The 13717-nt window shown below is 35.0% G+C and overlaps 1 protein-coding gene across 1 annotated transcript; it reads left to right on the top strand.

Moving 5' to 3' along the window:
* Window positions 1-245: 245 nt before the first annotated feature.
* Window positions 246-1889, top strand: LOC126713345 (hydroquinone glucosyltransferase-like). Its single transcript, XM_050413081.1, has one exon. It carries the CDS (start codon window positions 295-297, stop codon window positions 1711-1713), a length of 1419 nt encoding a protein of 472 aa, XP_050269038.1. The 5' UTR covers window positions 246-294; the 3' UTR covers window positions 1714-1889.
* Window positions 1890-13717: the final 11828 nt, after the last annotated feature.

Raw genomic sequence — 13717 nt, 5'->3', positions numbered from 1 at the left:
ATCATAAAAAACCCAGCATTTTCCTTTCTTTTTTTTGAGAAGAAGCATTTTCCTTTCTAAAACATATTGTGTCCGTCGAACAATTTTTTTTTTTTGGGATGAGAGTCCATCGAACTTTTAAACGCATTGTTAGTTGGGTGTTTTTTGACTTTTTTCAATTCATATGTTAATTTTTATTTTAATTAAAAAAAAAAATCATACACCAAACCCACCAATCCCAACGTCTATATATCTGTACATACACCTTAAAAATGACAATATTTGTCAACACCTTGAGCTCACAAACCCAAAAATATGGAACAGAACCAGCAAAAGCCACCCCACATAGTCATTGTTCCTGCTCTAGGAATGGGCCACCTAATCCCACTCGTTGAACTCGCCAAGCGACTCGTCCTTCACCACCATTTCTCAGTTTCCTTCATTGTTACCTCTGATGGGTCACCCATGAAAGCTCAAAAGGCCATCCTTGAAGCCCTTCCTGATGCCATATCTTCCATCTTTCTTCCTCCTGTGAGCTTTGATGACCTCCCCGAGGATGATCAAATAGTGGCCCGGATCTTACTCAGTCTGACTCGATCCCTCCCTGCTCTACGAGACTCGTTCAAGGTCTTAGCTGAGTCAACTCAGCTGGTGGCCTTGGTGGTTGATTTATTTGGTACAGAAGCCATTGATGTTGCTAAAGAATTTGGTGTTTCGCCGTACTTATTTTTCTCTACAGCCGCTATGACTTTGTCATCGGCCTTTTATTTACCAGAGTTCGATGAAACGTCCTCTTGTGATTTTAGAGACTTGACTGAACAAGTCAAATTACCTGGGTGTATGCCTCTCCATGGGAGTGATTTTCCAGAAAATTTCCATGATAGAAAGAGTGATGCGTACAAAAGGGTTCTTCACTGTATCAAACAATACCCTCTTGCTGCTGGAATTATGGTTAATAGCTTCATGGATTTGGAGCCTGGTGCTTTGAAAGCTTTGAATGAAGGAGGAGAAGGCAGGCCATCTGTTTACTCAGTTGGACCGATAATTCAGTCTGGTTTAGACCATGGGGTTGATAAGTCAGAGTGTTTGAGTTGGTTGGATAAACAACCAAATGGGTCAGTGTTATATGTTTCATTTGGTAGCGGTGGGGCACTTTCACAAGAGCAGCTAAATGAATTAGCCTTAGGACTTGAAATGAGTGGGCAAAGATTTCTTTGGGTTGTCAGAAGCCCACATGAAACATCGGCCAATGCCAGTTTCTTTAGCGTTCAAAGCATCGAGGACCCTTTAGATTTTCTTCCCAAGGAGTTCTTGGAGAGGACCAAAGAGGTGGGTCTAGTGGTGCCCTCTTGGTCTCCTCAAATTCAAGTCCTAAGCCATGGCTCGACTGGAGGCTTCTTGACCCATTGTGGGTGGAACTCAGTCCTAGAGAGCATTGTGTATGGCGTGCCATTGATTGCATGGCCACTCTATGCAGATCAAAGGATGAACGCTGTATTACTAGCTGATGGTTTGAAGGTTGCATTAAGGGTCAAAGTGAATGATAAGGGCCTGGTGAGACATAAAGATATTGCAAACTACACGAGAGGCATAATTGAAGGAGAAGAAGGGATATTGCTCCGGAACAAAATGAAGGAGCTAAAGGATGCAGCTGAAAAGGCATTGAGCAAAGATGGGTCATCTTCAAAATCATTGGCTGAGGTGGCTCAGTTATGGAAAAGACACCAAAAATGATGTGCTTAATAGAATTCATTTCAATGTATTTCTTTTGTTTGTCAAATGCCAATACCTGTCTTTGCCACAGCTTCAATCAATCTGTATTCAAGGCTTAAGATGCCAATACTTGTCAATCCTGAATCAGAGAGGGATTCATCAGTTTTAGGATAATAACTCTACTATCTCATTTTTCACTGTCTTGTTGGGGGAAAAAAATCTACTTCATTTTTTTTGTTCCTAAAAGGAAAGAAAGAGAAGAAAAGAACATTTGTGATTCTTTTTTGTTATGGGGGACATGGAATAGGATCTCTGATGTAGGACAACTAGAACAAAACTGAAACACCAATAAAATAAAGGGATATGACTTAGGAGTCAGTACCTAGACCTGACTTGGAGTTAGCACCAAGCAGAGAAACCACTAGAAGTCAGCACCTAGGATAGACCTGAAGTCAGCACCAAACCAAAAGAAACCAAATGACCCTTTTTTTTTTTTTTCATTAATCAAAATATCAACTATCTCCTCAAGGAGTATAATAGGTTGCTTATAAAGAATTATTAAACCCTAATTCTAATTAGTTATAAAACCTTAATTGTCTTACTACAAAAATAACCTTACTTCCAAATTAAAATACTAATAGCCCAATAAACTATTAGGACTTAAAACATAAAAATACAATTGACTTGCAAACATAAATAATACTAAATAATAATCTTCTTGCGTCGTCTTGCGTCTCCCGCATCATTCTCCTCTGGTTGGAGAAAAGTTGACCTCAAGTTCTAAAGCGTTGAAGGATTAGGATGCTGACAAGCAGTAACACTTGCTTCAAGTCTGGAATCACCTTAGGGAGCACAAAGAAAAGAAAAACCTTGAATTCCACCATGTCAAACTCTTCTGGAATAACAAAATCAATATGTGGAATCAACATCATCTTATCTTGAACCATTGGAAGCACTATGTTATCCACTTTCTCCACTGTAGCAAACTGTTTGTCTTCATGCACCATGGAAGGCTAATCGAATGCAGATCCATTAGCTTCCGATATCACATCATGTGCACCCTTTAACATAATACTCTCTTTAAAAACCATCTCTTCTCCTTGTTACTCTTTAATAGATTCATTTCCTTGCATGCTTGTTAAAGCAACACTTGTTGAGGCATGTACGTCTTTGTCAACATTAGGCTTTGGTGTTACTTGAGAATTCTCCATGACCAAGATTTCATCATCAATGTTGTCTTCTATGGGGGTAGCAATAATTTCATTGTGATCAATTATCCTTGGTTTCCCAATTGAATCGGTTCAAGTCTTCATTTGCTTCATTTGAGCAATTATGTCTTGAACATCTTTCATGAGCTTTTCAGATAATTCCTTTAATTCCTTGGTAGATTGTTCAAAAGTGCATTGAGGACATGAAATGGGATGATGATTCATCGTATTTGCTTCAACTTGGAAAGTACCACACTGATATTAGGATAGATACTTAGCTTGAAAGTATGGTGACAAATACTCATCACAAAATTTTTCTTTCATATCTTCCCACACACTAATGGCGGGTTAAACTTTATATGGTATAAATATTCAAGATTCTCCCAAAACATTTGTGCTCCACCTCTTAGCTTCAACTTTGCATACCTAACCTTTATGTTATTTGCAAAATTTGCTTGCTCAAAGAATTGCTCCATCCCATTCATCCAGTTGACAAAATCCTGTGGATTAGTTTTACAACCATCAAAATAAGGTGCTTTGGATATTACCATAGCTCACTGGGCAACAAGATTTTGCCAACTTGACTTGCTAAGTATGGCCCACTAAAGAAGGGATTGTCATGGCATTAACCAAATAAAGCTTCACTGTTTGAAATTTGAGCACCAATAGAAAAACCAATGTATCCATGTGGACTAGATTGAAGGCCTAGACTTGGTTTTTTTTTTTTTTTTTTTTTTTTTGGTATGCACGTAAAGAAACTACAGAAGAATCTTAAATGAAAAGTTGAGTCCACTAAAGATAGTAAGAGAACCTGACCATTGTGATGGCGGCTAAGCGTACTGGGCCTTACGTGGAGTTGGTTGTTCACGGGCTTAGAACTTCTCTGGTGCACGGGCCAGAGGACTTGACCCCTTTTTGTTTTTTTTTTTAATGACTAAAAAGCCAGACACACCGTGGTGTGGATTGGTAACAGAAAAACAAAATCGATGTAGGACAATCGAAATAAAACTGAAACAACAATAAAATAAAGGGATATGACTTAGGAGTTAGCACGTAGGCCTGACTTGGAGTCAGTACCAAGTGGGAAAACCATTAGGAGTTAGCACCTAGTACTTGAAGTCAGCACTAGACCAAAAGAGACCAAACGACAATTTTTTCTCATTCATCAAAATATCAACTATCTTCTCAAGGAATACAATGAGTTGCTTATAAAATATTGTTAAACCCTAGTTCTAATTGGCTAAAAAACCCTAATTGCCTTATTACAAAAATAATCTTGCTTCCAAATTAAAATATTAATAGCCCAATAAACTACTAGGACCTAAAACATAAAAATACAATTGACTTGTAAACGTAAATAATGCTAAATAATAATTTTCTTGCATCTCCTGCTTCAATCTCTCTTTTTCAAGTGAAAATGGGGATAATCGATTTTTTTTTTTTTTTTTGAGAAAGAAGACATCAATATTATTATGAAAGGTCAACTAAATTAGCCTGAATAAAATGTAAGGTGTAGGGTGGAACATCTTTCATCCACACAGTACACACTGACATTGTTATAACTAGCCTAGCTAAACTATGAGCATGTCTATTGCCATCTCTCCTAGTATGAGAGTAAGATGGTTCTGAAAACAAACCCTCATCATTGATCAAAAGGCCATAGGAAGACAGCCCTTTATCCAAATTCCCCAAAGCCTTCACAACTGTATGAGTCCCTCTCCACAATCGCTTTATCAATACCAATCTCGTTGCCAAACTCCAGAGCTTTACAAGCCGCCATAGCTACAACCTTAATTGCTTGATAGGCTTGACTCAGCTGCTGAACTAAAGCTGCAATTACTTGTCCAGAACTGTCACGTAGGGACGGACCCAGGTACAAGGCTAAGGGGGCCCGAGCCCCCCCCTGGGCCCAAAAAAAAAAATTTTTAGCAAGTAAAATTTTTCCAAAAAAAAAAAAAAGGGGCTTGGGCCCCCCTGAAATTTTTACTTCGGCCCCCCTTCCCCTAGCCCATCATCCGGCCAGCTCAGAAGTCAGAGCAAAGCCCATAAGGCCATAACCCATGTCAATCCACAACCAAAAAAAAAATTCTCAGCCCTCAGCAGTCCAAAACCAAACGGAGAAAGCAAAAACCAAAGGAAAAAAAAGAAAAAAAAAGAAAAAAAAGAAAGAAAGGAAAGTGAGAGACCCAGAGTGAGACTGCGAGACTGCGATTGCGATTGCGAACCCAGCTTTGAGCATCGAGAGCGAGCGATTGCGATTGCGATTGTGTCGTCGTGACGCCGTGACGGAGAGAGACAGAGAGCAAGACGAGAGCGAGACTGCGAGAGAGTGCGAAGTGCGATTGCAAACCCAGCTTCGAGCATCGAGCGAGACCCACGCCTGACGCCGGCGAGAGCGAGACCCACGCCGCCGCTGCCGCCGGTTGCCGTTTCCCGATCTGCCCAGCCCAGCTTCGAGCCTTCACAGAATCACAGGTATTTACTCTTTAACTCTTATCTTTTCCTTCAAATTTCAAAACCTTGTGAATCTGTGATCTGAGATTCTGAGAATCAAAGAAACTGTGCTTGTGCCTTGTGGTGTTTTGAGTGTTTCTTGTTTGTGTTTTTACTGATGAACTGAAGTCTGAAGTTATTGAACTGATTTGGTGATTTCACTGATTTGGTGCTTTGTGCTGCGGCTGAACTGTTTGTGTTTGTGTTTTTTTTTTTTTTTTTTTTTTTGGGGTTTTGGCTTTGTGACTTTGTGTTTGTGTTTGTGGCTCTTGCATTATATAGATAAAAGAGATAGATAGAGAGAGTAGAGATTGTAGTGATAGTCAGTAAGTCAGATGGTTTTTTCTTTGTTGACTGGTGGTTGGACATTAGTTGGACATAATAATAGGGAATAGGGAAAAGTGGAGTTGTTGTTGGGCAAAGGCAAGTGACAGGGGAGAAAAAAAATAAAAAACAAAAAATAAAAAGGTAAAGTTAAGAAAAGTTTTTGTTAGCAGTGCAGATTCATTGGATATTTGGGTTAGTGGGTCAGAATTAGGAAGATGAAGACAAGAGACAACACAATTACACAAAGATACAAAAAACATAAAAGATATAAATAAAGAAAGAGACAACACAGAGACATAAATAAAGGCAATTTAAACACAAAGACATTAAAGGTAGACCAAAGACAAAAAGAAAAAAATAAATCATATAATATAAGAAATTATCACACAAATTTTAAAAAATAACGGTAATTTTTATTTTATTTTAAGAAATTATCACACAATGATTTTTGGGTATTTGTCTTAGTTGATAGTTTATTAATACTATATGGATGCGTATTTGAAAATTTTTTTTTTTTGCTTATCTCTAGCCCCCCGACTTAAAATCCTGCGTTCGTCCCTGCTGTCACGGATCACCACACCGATACCAGATTTGTTAACTTCGGAAAAAACTGCACCATCATAATTAATTTTGTAGACACCATTGGTGGAGAAGCCCATCTAGTTCTCTGCTATGGTCGACGTGGACTTCGCTCTGGATTAACTGCTTTAAACTCCTCCCAGCGATCTTTGGCAAGCTGTTTCATGAATCTTACAATATGTCTTTTCTAAAAATGATATGGCGTGGTCCGCGTGGATACATTTTTAGATTTTTTAATATTTAATAATTTAATCTGTAGATCTATTTCAAATGGGATAGTATTTTAACAAGAGAGTATTTAACATAATAAATGGACCTCACTTGGTTAACTACTTTTTTTAAAATGGGCATGTATTTGTTTGGGCTTTTCGAACCTTTGTAATGAGATTCTCAGTATGTTATCAAGGCCCAAAGTTAAGGCTATGTTTTTGTCCATAATGTGATATATCAATAATTAGGTGTCAATGTTTGACCTAATTCATGAACACGACATGAACCCGACACGAGTTTTTGTGGGTTAGGATTGGGTCTTAACGGGTTTGGGTTATAAACAGGTCAACCTGAAAGTGACATGATAAGAAACGTATCATAAGCAAGTCAATACACGTAACCTGCAATAGACATGTTTGACATGCCAATTTATTTGTGTCAACCTGAAATGACTCATTTAACACAACTCGTTTAACTAGTATAACAAATAAATATTCATTTTATTTTAGTTTTGTCAAATATACCTTTTATATCCAACCTATATTTTAAATTTAAAAAGAAAAGTGAGTAATTATAAAAACTTACAAGGGATATAATTGGAAATTGAAATTTTACAAACCCTGTGGATATTATATTTTTGTTGAACTATGTTATTTTGAATTTGGGTTGAAGTGTATGCACTTCTTTTGGGATGTAAAAAATTTATTTCTAGATAGATATTATATTTTTGTTGAATTATATTATTTTGAATGTGGATTGAAAACTTGAAGTGTATGCACTACTTTTAGAATATATATATATAAAAAAAAAAAAAAAAAAAAAAAATTCTAGATGAATGTTATATTTAATATTATGCATATTGAAATGAGTTGTGTTATATTCGTCTTAACCCAACACAACCCGTTTATTAAGCGTGTTATGTGGGTTGGGTCAGGTTAACCCACCTTATTAGCAAGTCGGGTTAGGGTTGAAGGATTATGACACGATTATTAAATAAGTCAGGTTCGAGTTAAGCCATTTGGTCGAATACCTCTATCTCGACACGACACGAACCCGACACGCTAACTTGAATTGACACCCCTATGTGTGTGTGGGACATAAACACTTTTATCCACCTAAAAAAAAATCTCTACATATTGTTTCTTGCTATACGGATAACAACGGGATGGGGTGTGGTTGGATCATAGGTGTTTTCGTCTTCTTTTCAAAACAGGAGTACGTGGGGCAATTTTAGGGTGGCCAAGTGGAGACATTTTGCCATATTATTTGATGATGTTTCATCAACATTATGGGTAAGAGAGATGTAAAAAGATGGGGATGATATTGAGAGTATTAATAAAGAAAACGAGCATGTTAGGCCTGATAATAAGATATGTATGAAAAAAATTAAATTTTATAAATATAAAACAATTGAATTTATATAATAATAAAAAAAATAAAAAAACAAAAAAACTATAGATATATAGACATAGGTTGGGTGAGATGACACTATTGTAAACTATAAACTTCTAATTTGAAATTCAACTGAAAAATTATGTAACAACTTTTATCAATGTTAAAATCATAATACAATCTTTATGAAAATTCTTTACAAAAGAATTTATTCACTTACTTCTCTCTTCAAGGATGACATCGATACCAGGGATATGAGATTATGAGGCTTACTTTTTAGATCACTTAATTGGTGATGAACTTGTGGATGAATTTTTAGGCTTCGTGCTTATTTAGATTTTTTTTTTTTTTTCCTTCGCATTTATGTGTTAAAAGTTCAAATATTCTTCGAATTTGAGAACTTTATGTTTAGACACTTTGAAGTTCTTCAAAATCTTTTAGGCTCAACTTCAACAAAGAATGACGATGAATGAGCTAGGTGGTGCCCCTTTTTGGTTACCACCAAATAAAATCACATATTGTCACCATGTTTGCTAATCCCTGAACTTCTTGGAGCACCAGTTGAGGAGCAACTTGGACATGAATATGTTTAATCATCCTTTTTAATGTCGCAATATCATCCATGATGGGGACGTTCTCCAAGCTAGTCAAGCGATGTGTCTGAATTAGCTTCACTCCTTGATTTGATTCTAGAAAAAGGATTACCTCCATGAAACCTTGCTTCCACACCTCATATAAAGCTTCTCTGATTGTGGATAGTAGGTTGTTCTCATCATTGCTAGAATGCAATGAATAACAACCTTTGCGAATGGACTGGCCTAAACAATTTTTGATCACAAAGGCACCTCCATTCCAATTAGCTTTGCGCAAACGCTTTTTTGTATCAACTATAATTATTGCTTGCCAATTCTAATATTAGCATGTAGTTTGGTTTCCAACAGTTGCGGTAGTTGTTGAACCAATTTGGATACAGTCATCTAAATCTGTTTTCCGTTCTATTAGGAGGTATCTAGTGCTTGAAATGGCTTGTTGAACATTAGCAGTTTCATTTTCAAACATAACCTTATTTCTATAGGTCCAAATCACCTAAAGAGTGGCATTAATATCTGTAAGAACATTGTCTTCTTGTCCATTACCTGCTTTATATTTTTCAAGAGTGGTCATCAACCATTGTCAAATAGATGGAATAGCATTAGAATGAAATTTTTGTGGCGAGGCAAACCATAAAGCTCTAGCTAAAGGACATTTGAGGAAAAGCCGGTCCAATGTTTCATCTTCTTGATCACACATTACACATTTGGGGCTAACAATCATTTGTCTTCTGATTAGCCCCATTCTAGTCGGTAGCCCATTGTGTAATAATTTCCATAAGAATGGACATATTTTATATGGGATTTTTAGTTTCCAAAGATTTTTCCAGCCCTTTCCATCCATACCATAATTAATTGTCCCATCTTGCTCCTTAGAAATCAATTTGTATCCCTCATTCCCTTTGTATGTCTCTTTCTTTGAATGAAATCATAAAATTTTTATCCAGAGCTCCAAACTTTGAATGTGGGGTATTTAAAATCTCTCGTGCAACTCTCATTTCATATATATTTGCAATGAGCTCAGCTCTCCAAGTACCTATTTTAGAATCCATAAGATCTCGAACTATGCCTATGTCAAGTCGGTATTCCAACAATGTTGTTTCATTCCGAAGTTTATACCGTAGCGGATCCCTTAATTTGATGTTATCTCCCATACCTACTTGCCATTTTGCTCATGTCAATTGTGTTTCTTTTGTCCTCCATATTCCTTTCCATATTTTGGATGTAGTAGCTGGACATCTTTACATACCCAAAAGGTTAGGAGCTTTTGGAAAACGCTTCCCTTTAAGAGTATTGGCTAGTAATGATTAAGAATTCTGAGTTATTCACCAGTATTTTTTGGCTATGAGGGCTTGATTGAATTGTTCTGTCTTCCTAATACCGACACCTCCTATTTCCTTAGGTTGGCAAATTGTATCCTAAGCTATGGTATGTAATTTCCTTACTTCTGCAATGTTTCCCCACCAAAAATCTCTAATGATTCTATCAATTCTATTGCATGTATCTTTTGATAATCCATGGATCGAAATAGAATATATTGGCATGGCTTGCATAACTAATTTAATAAGAGTTAGCTTCCCTGCAGATGATAAGAGTTTACCTTTCCAAGTTTGAAGTCTACTCTATAGCCGATCAATGATTTGGTTGCCAATTTCTCTCCTTGTTATTCCTGGGTCTAATGGGATCCCTAAATATTTTCCAATCTTTGCTGCAATGTTTACTTTTAACTTTCTGGCTAAGTCTTCTTTTATAGCTTCATCTTAGTTAGGACTAACCACCATGACTGATTTGGTGCCATTTATCTTTTGACTTGACATTTCACAAAAGCTTTAGAGGGTTTGGCTGAGCTTGTCGTAGTCTAATTGGCAACTTTGAAAAAGATGATCATGTCATCCGCAAACATGAGACGTGAAATAGGTGGTGCCCTTATTTAAAGTGGTCATTTTTTTTTTTTTTTTAAGGTGATTATTTATAGTGGTCTTCTATAAGGATGAGTTCCACTATGATTTAATCTCTTTGAAGATGAGTGGTAAATTTGTTTGGTTTGCCAAAATCAAAGTGTCTTACTAGAACTTGTATTTATTGATATTTGTCTCCAACTTTGTCTCTTTTTTATTAAAGAAGGCTCTCTATTACAAGTGTCCAAATTTGATTGGAAGAAAGATCTATATAATAACTAATAACCGAAACGTTTGACTTTTTTTTTACCATTCCTTATTACGCCACGTGGTTATACAAATTAACGGTACATATACATTTAAAACACCAAAACAATATATCTTTTCGTTTGGGCAGTAGTTATAGGAGAAAAAAAAAATTCTTTAAAATAGCAACAAATCGGCAAATAAGCCTTTAAAAAAAAATAAAAAAACCAAATAGTAACCAATTATTTTTAACCTCTTTTATCAAGAAAAAAAAAATTCTAAACCTCAATCCTCACACATGTTCACCAAATTTTGTTTTGTCTTTGAAAGCCTCACACCATTTCAGTGGGTAACCACTTTATCTGTGTTTATATCTATACTGCTATTTAAGAAGTTGCACTTGTTTGGACTGAATTTTGTTTTTCCAAAAAATACCCCTGCAACCTAAATTTAAGTAAATATAAAGCCTGAGGATAACATAGTAGATATTTTTTCCAAAAAATATCTCCAATTTTTTCCTTCTCAGTAATGCCCCTTTTTACCCTATGAGAAGATACTCAGTGAAACTTGAAGAGAGAATAGAGCCTGCCGCCACCATCAGCCAGCGAACGCACAATTTTTTACTTCTATGGGTAGTTATAAATTTTGCAAGTTCCAAATTCCTTCCCAAAAAAAAAAAAACTTATTTCTTCTATCTCTGTATATGCTCTTTCTCTTTCTCTCTCACCCTCTGTATACTTCATTTCCTACACAACTTTGTGAGACAATTTCTCCATATAAATTTTTTTCCTATTTGCAGAAATACTGAAAGCAAGATTTCACTTTATAGAAAAGTGCCAAAACAAGTTCAAAGGTCCACTGTAAGAACTAAAATTAATTGCTCTTTGCAATTTTCTAATGCAGATTTTTGTTTGGTGAGAAACTGAGAGAAAAGAGAAGGAAAAAAAAGGGTTTTGGATCTGGGTCTAATTATATATATTTTTTACTGTTCAGGAACCGTACAAACACAGAGAGAGATGAACGAACCGGCGGTTGAATACCCACCATCATACCGTTGAAACTGTTAAGAGGGATTTTTTTTTTTTTAAACACTTTTTCAGATTTGAGTATTAAGTACAACTCAATTTTAGGTATTTGTGTAGACTCAGTTCTATTTTGGGCTTTTGGGTTTCTCTTAAAATGTTTGTCTTCTCAATCTAATGTATAATAAGCCTTATCAATTCAATATATTTGCTTTTTTTATTTTTATAGATTATGAAAATTACAAAAAAAGATTGGTTAAGTTTTGGTTATTCACTGTAAATCAACGAAATTATTAATTTTATGTTCCAATTTTGTTTTAGGCCCTTTTGATGTTGTTTTCCCTGTGATGAATGTGTTGTTCATTCTGTTATGCATGTTCAATTTTTGGTTTTTTTTTTATTAGTTTTGTTGTGTTTTCATGGTGAGATTTAAGTTTTGTTGTAATTGTTGTGTTACCAGCGTTCTCAAAAAGTTCTATTGCATATGAATAATTGCAGTAGTTAACAACATTCTACGCAATTTCTATATGTTTAGATTATTGTATCAATCTTGATGCTAGAGTTTAAATTGGTGAATGGTCATTGCTTAATACTGCCAAGTAAAATAGAATTGGCACTTAAGTTTTTTCTTTAGGGAATTTCAGACTTTGGTCTATGTTTATTTAACCTGACTTATGGTCATCTTTTTCTATATCTCACAAATGCCATATTTTTCTTTGAAGTGATTGGCGTGATTAAAACAAAGGCCTTGATAAAAGAAAGTTACTTGTTGTACATCATGCCGGGTGTCTCACATATTATCAGCATATTTTGGAACTTCAGGAAAATTGGGAACATGTTAGAAAATTTTCCTTCCTATTTCAGTTCTGCATTTACATACTTTAATATTTACACTCATTTTTAGGCATTGTATTTCATAATCTTCACTTGATTATTTGTTGTCTCAGTGTACTATTCAATCAAAATGCAGAATTTAAGTTTTGAGGCCATTAAAGCTGTTGGTCAACATTCTGTACTCATGGGTCTATTTATGGAATTTATTAATTTGGTTATAACAACAAATTTTCTGATAAAATTTATTTAAATCTAAAATTACATGTTCTTTTGGTGTTACATGATATATGTTCGATGAAATTCCATCAAAATTTGATATGTAATCTTCTCATTAGATTTTTTCCCTCATCATGATAAAAATCTGAGCAGTTATACTATGGCTGTTTAAAATCAAATTTTTATGGAAATGAATAATTTGGTTATAAATATGGAGATTAACCTGAATACTCAAAAGAAAACTAATTTTAGACAGAACATAAAAAGAGGAAGAAGATTAAACCAATTCTAGGCATAACATAATTTTATTTAGGGTTTTTTGTTTTGGTAGTAGAGATTGAAATGGTGTCACCTCACAGTAAACTCTTCATCTTCTCCTACACAATAACAGGTTCTTTACAAATACAAAGTAAGAGATTATATGAAGTTTCTAAAGTTAGTGCATCAAATTAAATATATACCGTAATTTTTTAGTAAAATAATTTGCAAATGGCTGGCGTAGTAATTTAAAATGTGAATATTTGATGTGAGATTCAATTTGATGTATATTTTTGTTGTTAGTTCTATCATGTGTGTTTAATTTTTGGTCTTTTGGTTATGTAAAGGACTCAGTGTCGAGATTTTCCTTTCTTATTGTTGTCTCTTTTATGGTTTTGTATGGAGCTTTAATTTTTGTTGCTTTTGGTTCTATAAATCAGATTCAGAAAACTTTGGTTTTGTGCCTCTTGATTTGAACGCATTGTTAGAGTTTTGATTTCATGATGGGTTAAAATTATATGAAAAACTTAGCCAGTGTTCTTAGAAGTTCTAGGATGTGAAAAAAAAAAAAAAAAAAAAAAAAAAAAAAAAAAAAAAAAAAAAAAAAAAAAAAAAAAAAAACCTTGCAATTGAGATAAACAAAGTAAAGTTGCCTGTGGGTAGAATCTAAGGCTACCCTTTTGGCATATGATTAAATTCTCTTAGGCTGTTAAGATTTCTGACCAATTATAGTCAAATTTCAATATGAATAA

Source organism: Quercus robur, chromosome 2 (assembly GCF_932294415.1).
Source record: "Quercus robur chromosome 2, dhQueRobu3.1, whole genome shotgun sequence".
Classification (NCBI taxonomy): domain Eukaryota; kingdom Viridiplantae; phylum Streptophyta; class Magnoliopsida; order Fagales; family Fagaceae; genus Quercus; species Quercus robur.
This window is presented reverse-complemented; position numbering and strand designations above follow the sequence as displayed.